This window comes from Lissotriton helveticus, chromosome 4_1 (genome assembly GCF_964261635.1).
Source record: "Lissotriton helveticus chromosome 4_1, aLisHel1.1, whole genome shotgun sequence".
NCBI lineage: Eukaryota > Metazoa > Chordata > Amphibia > Caudata > Salamandridae > Lissotriton > Lissotriton helveticus.
The window spans coordinates 861,732,991-861,755,711 of NC_136063.1; the positions used below are offsets into that span (position 1 = coordinate 861,732,991).

A 22,721-nucleotide genomic window follows, 5' to 3' on the forward strand; every position below is an offset into this window, starting at 1 on the left:
CATCATCTAGTGTTTTGTGTGATTTTCTGAATTTGGATTTCTTCTTCTCTATTTTTTTTTAGATGGTAAGTCTTGACCTGGTTCGTTATTGTTGATCTTTAACTCGGTTATTTCCAGATTAGCGGTTGGTAAATTTTCATTTTCGCTAGTCGCACTTGTGGCTTCAATATCACTTTCAATTTCGCTAGTGATCGAAACTCCAGTTTCATAGATTTCGGAGTCAGATTCCTCTGACAGATCTTCGATCACAGCTTCCATTTCTTTGCCCCCAGCTAGTATATGTCCATTAATATCCACATTAGAATCCACGTATTCCCGTTCTTGATCTTGATCTTGGTTGTTCGGATCTGTAACCATTTCCGCCTTTTCTTTGCCAGTGCTATTTGGATTTATTCCATTTATTCCATCGCTGGAACTCTTATTAATCATGACATCCATTTTCTTCCCATTGTCATTAATAGTACTACTATTGAGTGTACTACAGCTATCATCTCCCTTGCCTCCTTCCTTCCGGATTTCATTTTCATTTTCTTTTGAGAGTGGCGTAAATATGTTAGATATCCTTGGTTGAGATCCGTCGCGCAGCCCTGTGAGTTTTGCTGCAGCCTTCAAATTTTTAATAGTTTGCACTCTTTTAGCCTTTTTAAGCAGAAGATCGATATTCTCGTCGACTTGTTCGTCGGATTTCTCTCCTTCGCTACGTTCAATTGATTGTAGTTGTTTCTTCTGGTTCTTCTGGTTCCACCTTTCACCATCTCTCTCCTTCCCCTCCTCCTTCTCCTTCTCCTTCTCCTTCGCGTCGCTTCTCAGGGCATTTTTGCTTTGAGTCGGAGTCTGAGTCTGACTTTTGCTTTTCTCCATATTTTTATGTCTAACCTTGTCAGAGATTGAGCCTTCTATACCTTCTATACCTTCCTCCCCGCTTTTGGCATCTCTCACTTCTTGTGCCTGTGCTCTCAGACCTCTAGTTTCTGGTCTTCTGGTGGAGCTATTGTTTTTCAATTGATGGCTAATCAGTGGTTTTCTGGTGTTTTCATGTTCTGCTGTCGGCATGTTTTTTGTTGTTTTTGCGGTTGGTTTCATTGTCTCTTTTGACTCGCTAGGCTCGCTAGGCTCGTTTACCGCATCCTCATCCTCGTCGAGCATCTTACTTATAGGGTTACATGAAGTTATTTCTGGCATTTTCTGTGCTGTCTGCGCTGGTAATTTAGAGTTTTCAGCAATTGGTGCAGTTGCCGCCATAGGAACTCCTACAGAACTCTTGACTTCAAGATTAAATTGTAATACCTTTCGTATCCCCTCTTGCAGCAGCCTATGCTTGTTTTGATTGTATCTCTTGTTTTGTTTGCATTTTAAGACTTGGATGAAATACTTCTCCTCGTGATTACACCCCCTCCCAGAGCTTCTTGGAATGTCTATTAGGATGATTTGGAGTGTGCATATATATCCAGTCGTGCTTTCTTCCAAAGGGAGACAAAAGTGCATCTCTCCACTGCGCCTTATGCAATAGAGACCCACTCCTTTTTTTCCCCCTCACAAAAGTTTGTTGACGCTCCCTACGCGATGAGAGCTGGAGGCGTGACTCTGCCTTTAATTTTGAACAGCTGGCAATGCTCTGATGACGTCTCCCGTAGAGCACACTGAATCAGAGCAGAGCAAACAACCAGGATCAACAACGGCGGCGGTAAGCTGCTCAGCTCAGCCTTATAGTGCAAACGAAGCGAAGCAAGCACTGTCAGCCCTAATATGCGTGTGCCGACATTTAATTTAATTTTATAGGACCGGAGGGTAGAGTTTATCATCAAAAGGGGGTAAGCGGATCAGCTCCTTGATGCCTCGCAACACGCTGCTCGTTTCCTGCCGCTCACTGCACACGCGATCAGTCGGCGCTCACGCTCCTCACCTCTCCATCCTCTTCGTTCCGCAGCCTGCTCTGCCCCCCGCAGCTCCCTGTGCGTCAGCCTCTGCTACTCGAACTCGAACTCCGCTTGATCATCGAGTGCCTTGTAAAAGTTTCTTTTCTTTCTTTCTAGACGCCGAATGCCGAATGCCAGCGCACCGCTTCTCTTTGGGGAAATACAATAACACGGCAATCAGAAAAACTCAGCCATCTGAGCTATCTCTCAGGTCCTCAGAAGCAGGGACGATGTGCCTCCTCACTCTGACGCCATCTTGCCTCCCATCCTTTTCAACATATATATGGCTCCTCTGGCCCAGATTGTGGAACAGTTGGGTTTTGAAATAGTGTCATACGCCGACGACACTCAGCTGTTGTTCACGATCGGGAAATGCCCAGAGCAGGAAAAAATACGCTTTGTCAATGGCATGAGGCTGATTTCTGACTGGTTCACGACGAATCATCTTCAATTGAACCCAGGGAAGACTGAAATTATGCTGATTGAGAAAGCCCCAGACATCTGAATGAATGACTGGTGGCCTGACCAACTGGGCTCTGCCCCCTCCCCTAAACTTTCTATAAAGAATTTAGGAATAAAAATTGACCGCTCCCTGTCAATGAAAGATCATATCACGACAACGACCAGCACATGCTTTTATGGTCTCCGACTTCTTTGGAAAATACTTCCGTTTATACCCATCTCCCATCGCAAGACGCTAGTACAAGCTATGATAACTAGCCGGTTGGACTACGGAAACGCCCTGCTGGCAGAAGCGGGGGAGACTCTTCTGGCGAAACTGCAAATTGTCCAGAATACAGCCGCTAGAATGATTTTAAATTGTCAGGCTGGCTCGCCATCAGTTCCGCTGCTCAGAGAACTGCACTGGCTTAGTGTTAAAAAGAGATCCTTCTTTAAGGTCTATTGCCTAACCTATAATGCCCTTAATGACAAAGGTCTTCGTTATCTACAACATAAACTGGTTAAATATAGTCCCAGTAGGACTCTTAGATCGACTTCTCTGCACTTGATACAAGTTCCCCGAATCCGTCTGACTCGGACTGGAGGGAGAGCCTTCTCCTATCTGGCTCCCTGGTATTGGAATTGGCTCTTCCTGGCTCTCCGATCCGTTCCGCATTATGGCACCTTCAGGAAACACTTGAAGACATTTCTGTTTTAAAAATCCTATCTATAATCTTCCGACAGCAAGTAGCCCAGTATCTAGCCAGCGCCAAGATGCCCCAGGGTGAGTTGCGCGCTCTATAAATGCAAAATACATATATGCATACAATGTACAGTTGTATTTGTCCGTGTAAGGGCATATAATGTAAAGGGGATTTCCAGCGTTTTTGTAATTTTTTTATTTTTATTTCTCCATGGGAGAATGTATTTTACTATGTCAAAAGCCCTTCCTTTAGTCGACCATCAATTCTGAGTGTGTTCTTTTTCTTTTTCCACCCAATTTCCTACTTCTTATTGTGTGAGAAAATACTTGCTAAAGGTTTGTAAATACTTAAAGAAATCCAAGTTTGTTTATCTTCAATAACTATGGCATGTGTTCGAACCACAAAAAAGCCCCCCAAAAACACCTTTCAACAGATTAATTCTTACTGAAAGTTCCACTATACTGGCAAATTTTGCATTTATGCAATTCCATTCCTGAGTTAGTAATAAAGTGTAGTTTAATTTTAAAACAAAAGGGTATGTGCATTTCAGTGCCATTGAGGTGTGAATTGCCTTTGGGAATTGGGTCCTATATCTGGAAAATGCAGTAACGGTGCGATAGAAGTTAAAGCCAATGTATTAAGCCATTGAAACCCATGACCCATGTCTATGTCTTTACATTTGAAGGATTCAGAGGCAACAATTTAAAATAGCCTTTAACTGTGATGTGCCACACTTGTGGTTATCAGTACTTTCCCTAACCGCAAATCAGGGATGTGCAAAATGCATACAGACTGGTTTGAAAATGAGGAGGTAGTTGGCAGTGCAACCTATATATCAGCAAATCACATGGTCACATGGCAAATTGTGACCAGAGGGTCACAAAACAACATGCCTCATAAATATTAATGAAGCACGTTGTTGTTTGCTATACCCCATGTGACTGGCTGAGAATTTAAGGAAGATGGTCAAAATGGTCAGACCACCTTCTGTCCATTAGCATTTCCAAACTGGGATTTTTTTTATTAAAGTAACTAATGTCCATTATAGGTACAAGATGTTCCATGGAAATTATATTTTCTTTGTAAATCAGAGTCTACCTCATTTTAGGTGTCATTATCTGAACAGTGGTTTTCGACAACAATCGTGGTCGCAAACCATTGATTCATGTGATTGGGAATCACAAATTGGAGAGGATGGCCCTTTCGCTCCCCAGTAACTGCAATTAGTTATGACTCACAAAACCCTTTCTACAAGCCAATGAAAGCTTATCGACTCACAATAGGGGATTTGTACATTTCAGAACAATGTTATGCAGACGACTCACAGAGTGTGCAGCCACAAAATTGTTTTGTGCGTTGGCCCCTAGCGAGGTATCAGAACAAATGAATCTGCATAAATTAGGTGTTTGTAACACGGTTTTGTGTATGAGTGGAAATGTATGAGAAAATCGAATGCTATTTGGTATGCCTTATGTATTTTTCTTTCCCCATTTATTGGGCTCATCTACTAATTATAGTAGCTCTGAAATTCGCCTATTTGTGATGGGGCACTCTATTTTCCGATGCGTGTTTAAACAGCAGTTTGAGAACCATATCTTAGAGATTGCAAATATAAAACTGAATATTGGAAAACACAATTTTGTCAGAGTATACTAGCTGTCGTAATAGGCCCCTCAGGACTACAGTTTTGCATATTGCAGTGAACATATGTAAAACATTAAATGCAAGTTAATGTGCGGTTCAAAAGCTATTACTACCTAAGGCAATATGTATTATCTCTACATCTTAAGAAAAATGTTGTCTGAAGTAATGTTTTCAATTTCTTTAATGTGATGTTAATGTTGACAGGTGTTTTTTCAATTGTCACTATCAATCACTCAGTACTGCTAACACGTGAATTATTCTGGCAAGCTAACATCACATTGAAAAGTAATTGAACGGTCACAATCTCTGCTTCTTATCTTAGTTTTGTTCTACCTACGTCATCGTTTCATATGCTGCTTTTCCACATATCATTATTCAGGAAAAACAGCCTAAAGCCACAAGTAAACGAAAATCATCAGTAAACGAGGATACTGTACGCCCTGTTGTTAAATGATTATTAGATAGAAATCCTGAACGGAAGTGGTTTTCTCCAGACATGAAATGGTAGTACCCAAATGTACCGCCATGTCCAAGTAGTCACTGGTTAGGTCCAATCCCACCCTTGAGGATGTGATACATGACCTGGTTTGAAAGTTGACCGTCATATCAGCATCAAACCTCATAAGAACACGACAATAAACCTTTTTGGGACCAGTTTAAAATATGCCCCCATTAGCGGAAGGAACAGAATGGGGTTTTATTTCTCACCACTGTGATATCTGGATTTCTGTACTTTATGGTACCGGAGCATTTCAATACATAAATCAAAAATATTGGAAACATGCAGAACTGAGCAATTCAAATAGTTCAAGTGGACAAAACAATGGAATAAGGGCAAACTGTTGGATGTTAGAAGCTTCTTTGAAATGTTGCCTGAGTGCTCTTTCATGACTGTGCTCCTGTTGTAGTCTTTGGAAAGTTGTTGGATCAGGAGGACCTTGTCTGGTTGCACCACCCCTCCAAGCTTTTATTCTTGTCTGCTTACTCTCGCTGACAACTGCACTGCTGCTTAAATATGATTGGTGCATGATTATAAGTGATCTGTGTATGACAGACGAATTCTGTCTTTGTGATACTATGGAACAGTGGTGCCAACTAGCATCTCAAAGGGCGCATTTGCAGAGTGCTTGTGGATCACAAAAAGTAAATAACATAGCGGTATCAGCCAAAATACAGAGAGAAGTTTTTCCGAATCACAATTTGTTTCTCAGCAAAATTAAGACATTACTATTATAAAATTATAAATGAATTCCAAATAGCAAATTACCCCATCAACACACCTATTATCACCCTTCCTGGTAGTCACAAATTGATTAGTTACTGATTTGTACTCGTTTTAAGCAGTCAACACATGCCACAACGCCAAGCTTAGGAATGTGATCATCAAGCAATGTTGTTTGGATTCACATCGCAGAAATATCACAGCATCAGCGAACAGATGCAATAAAAAATGTTGTTATGCTAAACACGTTTGTATGGTTCCTTGGTGCTGAAGACTGTCACTGACCATGCCATATCACACTTTACCACCAAGGCTGACATTCCTTTTTGCTGCTTCACCTATAGGGCGTTGGTAACCTTTCACCTACTTACATCTTTTTCCCCCACTGATTTCCAATTTTGGATAGTCTGTGTATTTCACTTTGAATGTATGCTCTTTTTGCGGCAGTTGGCGCTATATTAAGAAGTAAAATACAACAGACTCAAAATTTGTATTCAACGCCCAAAAGATTGAGCAAACTGTCACATAATTTGCGTAGATAGTATCAACAGGAAGCTCTTACACCAGTGTCAGATTAGACATGTTTACATTCTTGAGATAAACTACAGGACAAGGTGGATAGGTAGCAGTCTCCCCTTCTCTCAACGGCAGGGAGGATAGCAATAATTAAAATGGCGTTCCTTCCCCAGTAGCTTTATCTGTTCCTTAATATATCTTTCCCTTTGACAAAAAGGTGTTACACACTGTTAAAGCAGCATTGGCGAAAATCATATTGGCAGACAAACAGCCACTTATAAAATGGGACACACTGACACTCCGGTATTAGCGGGGCGTGAAAATACACCTTTATTACTGGGCAGCTCAGACCTGAAATGCTGACGAATGCTATGATGTAGAGAGCTGATTTCCATCATATAGGGTTGAAGAATACATGGTGTCACCGGTTCTGCTAACTACTATAATTTGACAACTTTCTAAACAATCCTCAATACAATGTAGCACAGTAGAGAACACTAGCTATGCCTGGCACACACTGGGTTAAATCCATTGTAATCACTTTTGACCCTCCACTTGTCAACCCTATACTAACGGCTACATTAGAAAGGAAGGATGAACAGCAGCCATGTCATATAGAATTGATGGCAATGGTTGACCTAAACACTGACGAAAAATGTATAACTCTAGGTCAATATAAAAGCGAAGGAGATAACTCTGCTGGGTATAGTTCTTTATATCAAACAGACACACACAATACCGGCTTCCTACAGGGATTTTCCTGAGGGAACCACCCTCGTTGCCTATGGTAGGGCATATTACAACTATTGTAGCCCCACATTTTACTTGTGACTGGTCTCTATAACCTAATACTGGAGGTGCAAGTGACACTGGAAATTAGGTTTAGGGCCTCATGGGATGTAGATATTGGAACTGTCATGCCAGACTCAACATGGCAATATTGCTGCTCACTGACGGGTGACATTTCACTCATTATCAGACACCATTAGCACATTACACATTTCTACACCAAATACCCCACTGCAAATTTTACGCATCTAGTCTGGACTTGTTTCCAAATGGTTTGTTTTTGATCTTAAGTTTTTTGTTCCCAAAAAATGATGGCTCAACAAATGTACCTTTCCCCTATCTCTTGGCACATATGGGTTATTTAAAAAAAGATAATGAATACCGTGAGATTTGTGGCCATGACCGGACTGTTGTCCAAACTAAGGGGCCGATTAGGATGGCGGACGGACTTGCGTCCGTCCGCCACCCCTGAGTAGGAGGGACCGTCCGCATGGGCAGCGGCGGTCCCTCCATGGCAATTAGGATGTGACCGCCACCCTGGCGGTCACATCCTGTATGTTTTACATTGCGGCGGGTGCTGCTTGAAGCAGCACCCGCCGCAATGTAAAAAACGAAAGCTGTGCATTTGCATGCACAAAGCGGCAGGCACCGCGCGGTGCCTGCCGCTTCGTGCACGCAAAGGCAGGGGGTACCATAGGTACCCCCCATGTGCACCCCCCATGCAACCTTCACCCAGGGGGCCCGCAACGGGCCCCCAAAGTGATTGTCGTATGCTTTTCCATGGCGGAAAAGCCGCCGCGGAAAAGCATTACTTTCCCTACATCCTAATATGGCTGGCGGTGTCTGATAGACACCGCCAGCCATGTTAGTGCTTTTCCGCCGTGGTCGCCTTCTGACCGCGGCGGAAAAGCGGCGGACACATTGTGAGACCCACCAGCCATCCTGATTTGGCGGTGGGTCTTTCAGGCCTCCTCGGCGGATTTCCCGCATACTCCGGGCCGGCGGTGGCTTCCGCCGGCCCAGAGTATGCGGGAAATCCGCCATCATAATGACCCCTAAGAGTGGCTATTAGATGGGACAGAGGCCCCCCTCCTACTACTTTGGATTGATTGAGGAATGTAATATTTTCCAATAAAACTTTGGAAATAGTGGGACTTCCTGCAGCAGTATCTGTCCGCTGTACCTACGAACCGCCATGATTATCATGTAGCTGAGGACACTTGGTTTGCCAATTGGAATCCCCTAGGTTGTCCTGGATGCTGTACTCATGGGTTGAGTAGGACACCTGTCACATCTTGTAAATGTTTATCAGGGTGATAGGGACACATGCTCTTGAACCTCTTAAAGGTGATGTTGTCTTCGGCAAGTCATAGGGTCTCAACATCTATGACATTTCAGAACGTGAAAATAATCATCATATTGCAGTTTTTTTCATTCAATAACACTACTGTATGAGAACGACTGTAGGATTTATGCTCCTGTTTGTGTATGTTGAATAACATGTATAATGTAATGCAGGGTCTGGAAACAAGATGAAAGGGTGACTCCAATAAAATTGTGTTTACAAATGTTGTGATTATTGTATGATAATGCTAAATAAATACATGAATACAGATTAGAAATGACACCTGTAAGGAAAGGGTTTGACTATGACTTCTAGAATGAAGGCTATGGGCCTATTGCTTTTCGGTCAACAATATGTGCATATCATTTTGCTGTTATTCCATGGCTTGCATAATGTGTCTTTCGAATAATTATATCATTTTAAAATATGTTTTTCACTTATATCACAAACCCCTTTTAGAGTTCAGAAGGAACAATTTTCAAGGGATTCTGCTTTAGAATGTACTGCATTATAGCCTCCCGTGCATGGTTTAATGTGACAAAATAACACACAATTCAGTTCATCATTACTTTCCAGGAATGTTTAAAGTGCGAAAATGTTGTTTTCAGCATCACACTGCAAATCAGATTGAAAATTAACAAATTAACACAAAACAATTCCTAAAAATCATACATGTACAGAAAGTTATTGCACTCCTAAAATGCTTTAAAAAATTCAACACTGTGAAGGAAACATAAATCAGCTTTAATATTTCTAAGGCATGCCATTGATAATATTAATGAACAATAGTGGCTGAGCATAGATCTTTCAAAATACCTTATAGTCACGGTACCTAGAGTTACTGTACAGCCATAAATAGTTGTGCCCCTGCCCGATTGCTACCGGAGTGATTGAAATGCAAAGGTTGCCCTGTCCATTTTCGGGTACTTTTCGGGTACTTTGTGACCACAGCTTGCATGTTTGAGCAACATGTCTTCTAACTTCTCGTTATATACATTGAGCAGCTTTGAAGAGAATAATGTCCTGTAAATGTTCAACCGATGTTGGTGACAAGTGAATTTGGGGTGGAAGGGTTGGGATTTTATTTTGCAAAATGTAGTTTTTGTGATCTATAATGTCGAAAGAATGTGATAAATTTCATATCCAGGCATCTGGATCTGCAGGGTCCACTAGACTTCGTAAATCATGTGGCATTTTAAGTGTGTTGATTTCTTTGTTACTGGATGACAGACTAGCACACACATGGCATGCACATAGGTGTTCTGAGTCATGTTTTATTTGATAAGAGAGGCAGAGGATTTTTCCCCCCATGCCCATCCCATCACGATTTGGCTTGAGATTGGATAATTGCTAAAGAATGGTTTGTAAGGCAGATTGGTACAGTAATACGTTATTTCTGTAGGGAGAGCCAGATATCTGTGTGACTGGAGTGCAGAGCAACAGACTAAATTGTCCCTTCAGAGTCAACAGTAGAAGCTGCTCTGTGATTATAATTGGCAGCTTAGATAGGCCCTAAACAACCGACCCAGTAAATGCAGAATGAACATTTCTCCTCACATTCACAAGAAAACATCTCCCGCCAGGAAAGAAACACTTAAATATGGTAAATTACAGCTGTCTGGCTGTCTCAGCCACCGATACTGCCTCACAGGAGTTTCTCTAAATGACACTGACATTTAGGGTAAATTTTTCACTAAGGTTTTGTGCATGACATAAAGGATTGCATCAATTTACTTACTTGTAGAACAGCCGTGCTGAACTGTCCTAACTCATGCAAGTGGCAGCACAAAATGTGGTTAATAAACCCTGATGTTTGAATACAAGTCGTGTAATTTCTGAGAACATATTTTATCCAGAACAAAAAGTAAATGTCAGAAAGAAAGCCGAAATCTGTTTCTTAGCAGCAAAAGAATGTAAGTTACATATCTCATTATTTTCATATTTCAGTGCTTGTCTTGCTGATTGTCACAATGCGAAGGAGGAAGAAGGAACCCCTCATTTTCGATGAAGAAAGGGACATCCGAGAGAACATCGTTCGATACGATGACGAGGGTGGAGGAGAAGAGGACACCGAGGCCTTTGACATGGCTGCTTTGCGAAACCTCAACATAATTCGCGACAACAAATCCCGGAGAGACGTCACTCCAGAAATTCAGTTTGTGAGCCGGCCATCTTTTAAAAGCACCCCAGATAATGTCATTTTTAGGGAATTCATATGGGAAAGGTTAAAAGAAGCAGACATTGATGCTGGCGCTCCTCCATATGACTCCCTGCAGACATACGCCTTTGAGGGCAACGGCTCCATTGCAGACTCCCTCAGTTCCTTGGGGTCCGTTAGTTCAAACTCTGACCAGAACTATGATTACCTTAGTGACTGGGGACCTCGGTTTAAAAGGCTCGCGGACATGTATGGGAACAGTGAAGACAGCCTGTACTCATAGCCTTCAGAACTCTCCACTAAATGCACTGAAGAAACTCAATAAGGACTATAGAAGGATGTAAAATATTTATCCATTTTTACCTTTTCAGTTGTTTGCCTTGGTGGAGTAAACCTTGAGTTGACTCGTCCTAGTCTAGGGACTGCACTGACAACAAGTACTGAGCACTTGATGGCATTTTGAGAACATGAAGTGTTTGGTCATGCCGGAGTAGATAGCAACCCTCTTTTACCTGCAGAGGCGAAGACCCTCTGGGCGTAAGAGGTGCACTGTGACCTCAACGAGCCAATGATACCTTGTAGATGCCTTCACGGTAGTGACGTGTCCTCGCCGGAGAGTCCCTGATTCGGAATTCTCTGTGAAGGGTCAACAGAGAACAAAAATCAATGTACCGTCTAAAAAAGGAATTCTGCGATAGGATTGTACATCTGCTGCAACGAACATATTTTAAAACATTACATTTGCCAAATTGGATACAACAAAACTGGTTTATGAATTCCATTTCAGCTTATCCTGTGTTTTTTGTGGATTAAAAACCATGTACCTATATTAAGTGGGTACTGCATATTCTCAAAGAATTGCACTTAACGATTTAACAATTACTGAGACTCCATGGCAAAACTTTGCTTTACCAATTTAATTTGCAAAAGTGACATGAATAATGTTTCTGGAACTGGGAACGATGTTATAGTCGATGGATGCCCTTGTAGGTAAACAAAAGTTGCTGTCTATTTAGAATTTTTTTATTATCTCTTCTGATTTGTACAGGAGAATTTATCTTGTTTTTTCCCTTTGGAACATAGTGTAATATTTATTTTGGAGCTCAAGTCTCCACTAAATTCAGGTGCATTATGCTGCCTCACAGTGTTATACTCAGCAGAAGAATATGTCGATTTCTCTGGTCTAAGACAGATGAGGGAAATGAACCATGCAAAATGAAGAATTACTTTAAGGAAATTGAGCACCATGCATTCCTCGGAACAGAGCCCTGCTTACAAGGACGCAGTAATTCTAATCCACAGCAGTGATGGAAACATTTGAATAGAATATGTGTACTTTGCATTTTCCGTAGAGGTATAAAGGAACCAAGGACGTATCTTTAGGACAAAATTCAGTTTCAAGGTCTCAAGTTCGGTACTGTATGTTCCTCTTTTAAGAAAACAGTAAAAATAAAAAATGTTCTTTTTATGTTACCACTTTATCCAGCAAGTACAGAAATCAACTTTTGGCTCTGATTAAGATGATTATTTCACAAAAGAGACCATTTCAGAAGCAACCTTTATACACTGAATTAGGGGTGCCAAAATCAAAAGACATTTTCAGTTATTAAAAGTATACTGTACAATTGTAATGTTGTGTTTCTTAAAATGAAAAAAAAACTTTTTTATGATTAAAGCATATTTATACTTCCTCTTTCATGATTTACCATATATTGTTTATTCATAAAATATATTCAGCCTAGAGTACTCTTTCCTACAGTATAGGTCTTCACTTCCTACCTAGCTGTTTTGTGTTAAATCCCTACATGCTTAGTTTTCTTGATACCTGAATGAATCGTGGGCATGTATATACAATTGTGCTCACCCAGGAACTGTTTCTCTCAGAAGGTGACTATTGTTGAACAGTTACACAGGATTAAGATACTGTTCTCGAGAACATCGTCTATAAGAATCTTTACTATGTAGTCAAGCATTTTCAAATAACTATGTAAAAGTGGCCTTCAGCTTTATTAAAATTATTTTAGTTCTCTCCAGCATAATCTCTATTTTGTGTTGTTTTGTAGACACACATTGTTCTGTGTATATTTGCTTCTATCCGCTTAAATGCAAACGTATAAACACATTTTGTAAAGGAACTGAGGAATATTGCTCAAGAATTTTAGCCACATGTGTAAGGATTTCAATAAAAAATATGATTCCGATATTTTGTGCACTTTTTAATAAAACGTGGTGTATTGGAAGGCTTATGTTGGTCTTATATCAGCATGGCACGGAGAGGTTTTATAGTAATCGCTTTCCATGCAGAGGGTACAGAAAAATATGTTCATTTAGATTATAATGTCAAAATAATATTGCATGCATCAGTCAAAGCAGGTGGGAATGCAATTTAGGGAAATAAGATGATTATCATGTGTGTATCTCTTCCCTATTGTAAGTGTAACAAGATTCTACAGCAAAAGATGACTTATGGTGGCATGATGAGGACAGTGTGTATCCACTTCATTTCATTGTAATGTTTTCTTGCCTGAATCCATGTTAACTCTGTCACTGCCAAGGCACTGCACCTCTCAATGGCCGACTGGCTTCTCCGCAATTGTATTCTTTGTGGCAATGCATATAAAGTTTCGTTTCCTGAACAAATGTATTAAGGTAACTTAGCTTTCGACTTTACAGCAGATATGCCTGAATGTGATATTTTAATTTCTTGTATGTTGTAAATTGTATCTGTTCTTCCATAATGTTTCAACTTGATAATAGAAATTAAAGAGAAGTGACCGTATGGTGAGTACACACTCCAGCATGGTGAAGGTGGATTGCTTCAATGGCTTCAGGCTGATTCAACATCGAGCAGGATTTTTTATTGGATGGAACAGTCAAAACATTTGCTGCTCTAATTTGACCAAGTGGTAAGGAAGCTTGTGCCAGCTCATCGAATCAGCTATGCAAGGATGTAGAAGAGTCCTGGAGTCAGTAGCGGCTCGTGAAGGTAGAGACGAGGGACGGTGAGGCAGGGCGGGGGAGAGCCAGGGTGGGGGTAGTGAACTCTGGCTCACGGCCGACCGGAGTAATGTAAATAAATAAATAAATAAAACAAATTTCATTGCGCACGCTGAAACACCGAATGCGTTTCAGCGCACGCAATGACAATAGTTTTATTTATTTATTTATTTATTTACATTACTCTAGTCGGCCGTGAGCCAGAGTTTACTACTCCCCACCCTGGCCCTCCGCCGCCCCACCACCCTGCCCCACTCCCTCCATGAGCGGCTACTGCCTGGAGTCAAGTGTTTCGGTGCAGATTTTTGCAGTATCTGTCGATTGAACTCTTGCTTAGGCTATAAGAAAGACCAACAAATGTAAACTATTATTTCTTATGAGTGAACCTGATTAACTTTTTACATCCTGGATTGAGGTGCAAGGATGATCCAATAGAAATATGTGTTTTTAAATAAACGAGTATTGAATATACCAAGGTGAATGAAAACTATATGTGCTCTCTAGTCAAAATGAACTCAGTGCAAGAAGCACTGTCGGTAGACAGAAAAAAAACAGGCGTAATGCTGGGTAAGTACTGATTAAGCCCTCCCGGTGGGAGGAGGGAGGGTTAGGGTCCCAGCATTCATCTGTTCCTTTTTCTGTCAGGGAGATGGTAATCTCCATTAGTAATGAATGGGACCTGGGGGTAATATCTTATTTTTGTGTAGAAAGCTATTTTTAAGCTAAATAGGCACAAATGGTTGCAGCGGAATAATTTATTGCAGTAAGCATGATTGTACCCTGCACAAAATATGGAATTAATATTATTTCACTTTGCCTTAGAAACATACACAATGTTATGCTCAGAGTCCTCGTAGCTAAAATTTTAAGGTAATTGAATTTCGTTTTTCTTATTTGTTTGTTTCAGGACAAATTCCACATACCAGTTTAATATGGACTACTTAACAGGCATTTTATTAAATGAAAGCCAGCTTAAACTCACATAAAAAGTAGCTGTAGAAAGAGGCAGTCAACTTCTTTAGTAGCACACTCAGACCATATAAGACACATATGGCTGTGGGAAAATTATCTAACAACTTGCGCACATAAAATAACTAATTCTGTGCTCGATAGGACAGTCCATACTATTGAAAATATCTCATAACTTTCTAGTTGTTAGTACATAACAAATCACAATGTTTTCTTAGGTGCATGACTCCTTGGCAGGCACGTCTCAATGTAACAGTAGAGGGAGGTTCACAAAATAGGGGTCTGTGGGAGGGCAGGTCGGATAAACAGACGAGGAGGCTGAATATACTTTCCAAAGGTGCGCTTTTTATTATCAGTGATAGGGGCAGCAGATGGTACGACTGGTGTTCCTTCTTTCTCTTCTCTCTGTTCCATCCTTGTTGAGCTTGGCTGGGAATCGGAGATGGTTGGTCCCGGCTCCTCGGTCTCATTACTGTCACCCTGGAGGCTCATAAGAGATCAGAAAAGGGAGCCGTCAATCACTGTGGTGGAGAATGTAAATTAAGTCTAACCATCAACACACCAGGAAGTGCTTTCTCTTTGTAGGGTGTGACAAATCTTTCTAAACAACTGTCCGGGGAATTTGGGTTCTTTTTATATGAGTGGAATAACAAACGCATTTGGACCTTAATCACGACCAGTGCTACCAAACAAGGAAAAAACGGGACTCAGTGAAAACGACGATATTCAGGATGTGTGCCAATAATAGAGAAACATAAATGAGAGACGCCACCTGCGAGTGCTTCTGAGGGTTGTGAGGTCCGTACTTCCTTGACCCATGCCCGTTACTGTGCTCACCTTCCACCTCCCTCGTACCCTCCCCCACTGTCTCTAGAGACACAGTCACTCACCGGGTCCGCCGCAACTCTCCGGAGTAGCGGCCTCTCTCCAGCCTCCTCCGATGGGCATCACCACTCCTCGCTCCACCACTCATCCAGTTCCTCGTCCACTCCGAGGGCGTCTTCCTTCCTCAAGTTGTCCTCGTCCTTTCTCCCGGAGTCACTGTCTTCTCTCCTCAGTACTCCCTCATCCGACTTCCCGCTTGTGTTCCCGCCGTAGTCAGTCACCGACATTTCCTCTTCGTGCCGCCCTCCTTTCATTGGATTCAGGGAATGACTTCCAGGTTCATCTCCTCCTACTTACGGTCTCTGGTTGTAGTCCCGCTGTAGAGAGATTGGCTAGGTGGGTGCTTTTCGTGGTTTTGCCTTTGCCTCCGTCTTCCGACAAGCATCTTTCAAGGATCGGATGTCGAGAAAAACAATGTTTCTACTGGGAGGGTCTTCATACTCAGGTAAGAACTTAATCCCTGTGTTCACCTTCTCACAGGGTCCAAACATAAGTAAGGAAGTAGTGAATATTAGGTAATAAAAACTAACAAACCCAGGGATGAACGGAGTCCTAGCCCCAAGCAAAATAATGTATAGATTAAACAGCTATGTTTCCAGCTATTTCATAAAAATCATCAGGTTCGGCTTAAAGTAGCGATCTAAAGAAGAAATCATTCCATGATTTCGTTGCTGCCTCTTTAAACACCCAATGACCAAAAATGGCAGTGCGACTTGTAGATATTTAGATTAGAGCAAGCTGAGAGGAGCGTAAAGCCCAGGTGGGTTGATGACATCAAAACCTTGCCACCTATGGACCCGATTCACAAAGGTAAAGTTAGGCAAAAATCTATCTTTACGACTTTCAGTATTCACAAAGGGCATTTCCATCTCATAAATGCCCTTTGTGAATACTGAAAGTCGTAAAGTTAGACTTTTGTCTAATTTTACCTTTGGGAATGGCCCAGAGAGTCTGGAGTTTTAGATTAATTAGGTCTATGCAAGACCATCATGGCTTGAAACGGTGCTATTTTGCAAACAGGGAGCCAGTGCATGGTACACAGAGTAGATTAAATATGGTTGTGGTGGAAGGGATTATTATTCATCTGTGCTGCCACTTTATGGACCAACTGTAGGCCATTCAAATATTTTTTTCCTGTGGCTAATAAATTGTAGTACCATATCTAGGTTGGATTGAGTTAAGGTGTTTACTACAGACATTTGAAAAAGACTGTCAATGATTGGCAGGAACATTTTAAGGGTCTCAAAAAGGAGATACATCTTTCAAAACTCCTCCTAGAAGACAATTCTCAGAATTACTACATTTTCGTCACTCAAAATAGTATGGGTATGGAGTACCTGTAGATTCACCAGGAGTAGGGCACCTATAATAACAAAAACATCAAAATCACGCAGTCAGCTATAAACAAAAAATAAATTCCTTGAAGAATTACTAGACTCTTTTGTATTTGTGTTATTTGTGTTGTGCATATATCTATTAGGACAGGATTGTGTTGCCTCCTTACGTAATACTTGAACTAATTAAACTATGCATGCCAGATAAACAGAGTGAACCATACCTCCATATCTTTGAGTGTTAGACTCATATTCAACTAAACAAAAAATATGAAATACTATAAAGAACCCAACTAACACAAATTGTAAAACACTATGGGGCATATTCTCAAGGACTTATCGCCGAGTTAGCAGCACTTTATCGCAGCCAAAGTGGCGATAGATTTATCGCCCTATTCACAAGCTGGTGCTAACAGTCGACATCACCAGTTTTCCTGCGATAGCAGCCACAAAAAACATCGGCGTTACCGTGCAAAAAGCTGCAAAAACACCACTTCGCAACATTCTCAATGACCAGGCAGATTGGCAATAAGATCACAAAATATGCTCTTTCTTGTTATAAAGTCGTACGAAAACCTGCATCAGAAATGGGAGCCCAGCCCACAGCCACACCATAAGAACAACAGATGCCATGGTGCTACTGATCATGCAGCTTGGACACCCAAGTGGGCCACAACTCCCACTCCCCCACGAACCCCCCCACCTACCCCCAGTACAAAGATATTTTACATCAACTTCACGAAATCATGAACAAAACAATTTGCCTGATGTCGCCCAATTACAACAATTAACATTCATGTGTGATCAGAAAATGGAGAATCATTCATTCATCTTTGAATTTCCATACAATTTTTTAAAATTCAAGTTAAACTAAAAAAACAACTATTTTGAAGAGTCATGGCGGGTCTTCTCTGGACAATCTGTAAGTCACAGCCTGCAAGACAAAATTCAAGATAAGAAGGTGTGTCATGCGCTCATCAAAGGAAAGAGAGAGAGAGAGAGCAAGAAAGGGAGAAAGAGAGCGAGTGAAAGGAAGAGAGGGAGAGAGAGGGAAAGAGAGAGAGAGAGAGAGAAAGAGAGGGAGAGAGAGTGACAGTGAAAGGAAGAGAGGGAGAGGGAGTGAGAGTGCCAACACTGCGCACCCAGGCCTCACTGCTCAACTGCTGCCACTGGTGTGTTTCCAACCATGTGTCGGTATACACTGCAGTCCACCAGGTCCCTTATCTGAAACAGAGTCCAGATTTATGAATGGCTGAGTTTATAACATTGCACACACCATCATCGCTTGCCCGCCCCTGTGCACACAGGCTGCTGCACTCAGCCCCTCCCACCGCCCAGCGGTGATTGCCCACCCCTGCGCACCCAGGCCTCACTGCTCACCTTCCGCACCGGTGTGACTTCAAGAGGGCCCACCACGTGCCCGTGCAAGCTCCAAGTCTGGGCCTGCGACCCTGGCAGCCTCCACATCATGCAGCCCGCGCCGAGGGCCACCAGGTCGCACACATGATTCTGCATCTTGATTCCACTAAGGCAGAGATCATATCAGTGCACACAGCATCATCGGAGGCTGCACACCTGCTCAGCTCTTTAGGTGCCACTAACTCTGTGAACTGGGAGGCAATGCTACATGGCGGTATCCCCGGGCTGCCCGCTGGCACAGGCCTACACTGCTGTCCAGCAGGGCTCACACAAATCCATACTAGTCCGCCCGGACGGTGCATCATTGCAGGCTGCACACCCACTCAGCACTTAACATGCCCCTACCTCAGTGCACCTAAAGTCACCTTCCCATGGCGGTAGGCCCGTGCCGGCCACAGTGTATCTGGTGCCACCGCCTCTGTGCAACGAAAGTCATGGACCCTCCATGATTGAGTCTCGTGATATGCCAGGTGGACGCAGCCATGTCACCTCTGGCAGTGGGTAAGAACTGGGACACATAGCGTTGTCATCCCCCCCTTTATGCGTAAGCTGAGTTGGCTGTTTCGGCGTATGCCAGGCCAGCCTAGGGATGTGAATAATTATCCCTGGGCTCTAGGCGTAGTTCATTTCTGGGCTGGACAGGAAACCAACTGATGCTTGTGTCTCTGTTGCATTCTCGGCGCCACGCGGCCTGCAATCGACAATGTTGCATGCACCCATAGGACGGGCGCGCATGAAGGGATTGCACAAGGAGCTCAAGACCGCTCGGGCTCTTGGCTCATAAATGCCAACTGTTGTGTGTGTATTGCTATTTTTGCACCCTAAGCCTAAGGCCTAGCCTCAATTGCATCGCGAAAGCCACATCACATTTCCAGAATGCAAGCAGTAGTCAGATTAACATTAGGGATGAAAGCTCCTATGTCTCAATACATAAGGCAGTAGGACATCTGCACCAACGACCTTGGTCTTGCATGTGGCAGGCACCCCCTGAGAGAGATACCATAGCAGATGTTGTCGCTCACGGTCACACATGCGCATTGCTTTCATTTCTCAGGGTGTACCTTTTTGTGGAATCAATGTCCTTACATTCATCCATACTTTCATACTTGATCAATTATGGACATGACACATCTGTGTGAATTTGAATGATTTATTCACATTCGGTGGAGTGTCGGAGCTGGAGCAGTACATGGCCATGCAAACCCCTCATTACATTGTAGCCCAGTGGAGGGCCTGCCGGAGTCATTTAGGGATTGACAAGTACATCGGAAGAGGAAGAGTACAGTCTGCAGTCTGCTGGCTGTGTCATTGGTTAGAAAACAAAATATGGCAGTCCATGATGAAGTCCAAGGTGAGTGTCGCAGAGTGTTTTGGGGGACAGTGGGAGGTGTTGTTACAGGGCATGATGCAGAGAGCAGAACCAAACTGAAATAGGGCATTTGGCGGAGTAGATTGCCACTGGCTTCTTCTTAATACACAGGTGGAATCACCTGCATCTTCGTCTTCTATGTTATCTGTCTGACATGTGGGTGCTGATGTTTGGTCAGCAGCACTGTGTTCCACTGACACATCAAGGGCCGGAGATGTGTGTGTTGAAGTACCAGCAGCATTCATCAGCGACTGCCTAAGTAGCAGCAACCTGATGATGAGGATCTGAAGGGCATGATAGATACCAACATTTTTTCGCTGGTGAGGTGCTGGGAGCCAGACGTGGTGGTGGGTGCTTCCTGCTGTGTGGTCTGTGTAGGGGGTGGGGTCTCCTCGATGCAGCTGGGCTGCCCTGCTCCTGAAGGTGGGTTGCTGTGGCTGTCCATGAGCTGTTGTAGGGCATCGGTGTTGATGGTGTGGAGGTCCTCTTCATCACCACTGATGAGTTGTCTGGTCTGCTATGCTGGAGGTGTTGATTGCCCCTCTCCAATGTGAAGGGGAGATGCATTTTAACATTGTGTTGACATGTATGTTGACGCGTTGTTCAAGTTTACATACAAACTGCATGACAATGTACATTGTGACTGTTTTGGAGGAGCTGACTATTTGATGCGGGACAGTGGACATGTGAACTCCATCCCGGATGTGAGGTTGTACAGGTACATTATCATCTCACAGTCTCCTGCTGTGCCAGATGTGATAGGCTGGTTTCTACGCACAAGCCAAACCAGTTGTGTACTCTGTCCTGTAGTGAATGTGTTGCAGTTTGTACTATGTTGTCATCAATGTTGATATGCTGTTATTTCTATGTGTGTGGGCTGCATTATGGGAGAGTCGCCCCTGCAGCTGTGATTTTGCTGTCCCTTAGCCCTTTGAGGCAGTGTATCTTTGACATCCGTGCTTCTATAGTGCTGAGATGTTGCAGACTTGGCTAATTTTGACTCTTGTTCGGATTTTGGACTCTTGGGCATGGTTTATCGGCAGATGTGTTGTTGGCATCAGGGATTGTGTCAGAGTGTGACGTGCTCTTTTCTGGATGTGTTCCACACTCAGCCACCTCAGTGTCGTGGCATGCACCACGTCATGATAATTGGACTGCAGCCATGCTATTCGTCATGCAGTTTAACTTGCATTGTCAGTGTGGCTCACAGACACAGCTTTGCTGGTTTTAACCTGTGAGCATGGGTTGGTTGTGAGATTGGTGCTGAGTGGGGATGGACCCCTTTGTGCCCATAGTGGGCACAAAGGGGCCTACTTGCTGTTTGTACGTGTGCTGCAGTGTTCCAAGGGGATCAGAGACATGATCCAGAGTAATTAGTTAATAATGCATGTGTGCCATTGTGCCCATCTCCCCTGTTTGTTGGACCTGTCAGCCTTAGGGTGGTCTTTCCCTACATTTTTGCCCTTTTGCCTCCCATTTTCACCTTACATTTTGTTAGACTTAAGACTCCGGGTGCCTCACCACTGCTAAACAGTGCTGATGTGCAGGTGCTCTCCCCTAAAACCTTGTGACGCTGGCATATCTGCCATAAGCCACTGCTACTGCAGTAAGGCTTAACCCTCAATAGGCTAACATTGGGAACAGGGACACGCCCGGGCAAGTCTGAGCTAAGTGCAGGCCTGTACATTCCCGTCTCAGCCCGGAGAAGGATGGGCTGGATTCCACTCTAAGCTGTGCTGCTTGCCACCAGATCTAACCCCGAAAGAGAGAAACTAAAAGACCAGCTATATTACTATAAACGCTGGACATTAACGAGATGGGTATCATCCAGGAGCAGCTTCTATGTAACAGCTACAACCACATAGTGGGGACACAGGTCTCCTGATCCGCCCTGGATGAGATAAGAGGGTTCTCATTTTAACTTTTATGTATTTTACTCACGTGCACTTCACTTTGTTTTTGGTCCTGACGAAACGCCAATGACCTACGGGCGATAGAGGCGCGAAACATGTTGACCTTGACTAGTGACACCCAGGCATAGTGGGCCTTGTGGGGTCAGTCATTTTTAAGCAGTACTTCTAACTGCCAAGGGTTACCTAGACAATCTTGTCGCTGCTTCCATACCCTTGATTTTATCACACTATCATGTTTGCACGTAATTGATTTACCCTCCCTTACCCTTCTCCACACACCTGCATGCAACATCCGGCTAATCCTCTAAAAGATTTCCGATAAAGTGACCCTTCGGGGACCCGTAGGGAATTGCCGCGCCGGCCCTACGAGGAGCAAAATTGCCCGATGATGAAGCATGACATCCTCCTGGGGGTGTGAGGGCAGCAGAGGATGTAGTATGTCTTTCCCTCTCCCATCAGGGTATTTTTTACGTAGGATTACTTTTCCCCATTCTTCCCTGTTTTTAATGTATGGGTGACTATTTGCACTCAGATACGTGGGTGACTTTTGCACCCTGGTATAGGAACTTTGTCCTCTTTTTGTGAACATAACATTGGGAACCCCCCTTATGGTATAATTTCTGACAGGAACCTAATAAGTCTGTCATGTTTGGTCTTGTAGTGTGGAACCCTTTCCAATGATATATGTGGTTTGGGCACTACTATGTTAGGAATCCCACTTTTAGAAAGTGGACCTTTTCCTGCCTACACTTAGATTGGGCACTGTAGACTCCCCCCTCCCCTCTGCATACTGATAGCTGCCTGGGTTGGGAGGTGGGAGTGGAGATTCACACCTTCTCCCCTTGGATGGACTGCCCACTGTAGCCTTAACGGCCCTGTCTCTCGTCACTGTCACAGCCAGGTCAGGGCAGGCAGGGAACATACCAGAACTCCCTGGACTCTTCCAGAAGCCTCTGCCCCCAGACCCTTCCAGAGACTTCTACCACTTTCGAGCCCCTAGACTGTAAGATATATAATGGAGGGTCCTGGCCTCACTTCTTTGTTACACTGCTGGACCTGGGAGACTCTCAGCTGGCGTGAGGAGGGGTGCGCCAGGAAGG

At 43.3% G+C, this 22,721-nt stretch overlaps 1 protein-coding gene across 1 annotated transcript in view; it reads left to right on the plus strand.

Moving 5' to 3' along the window:
- LOC144828901 (cadherin-7) overlaps positions 1–12,930 on the plus strand; it is a 290,016-nt gene extending 277,086 nt beyond the window's left edge. The window contains exon 12 of the mRNA XM_078687508.1: positions 10,525–12,930. Within this exon, the coding sequence (XP_078543634.1) occupies positions 10,525–11,018 (494 nt within the window). The 3' untranslated portion in view covers positions 11,019–12,930. The remainder of the gene's footprint in view (positions 1–10,524) is intronic.
- Positions 12,931–22,721: the final 9,791 nt, after the last annotated feature.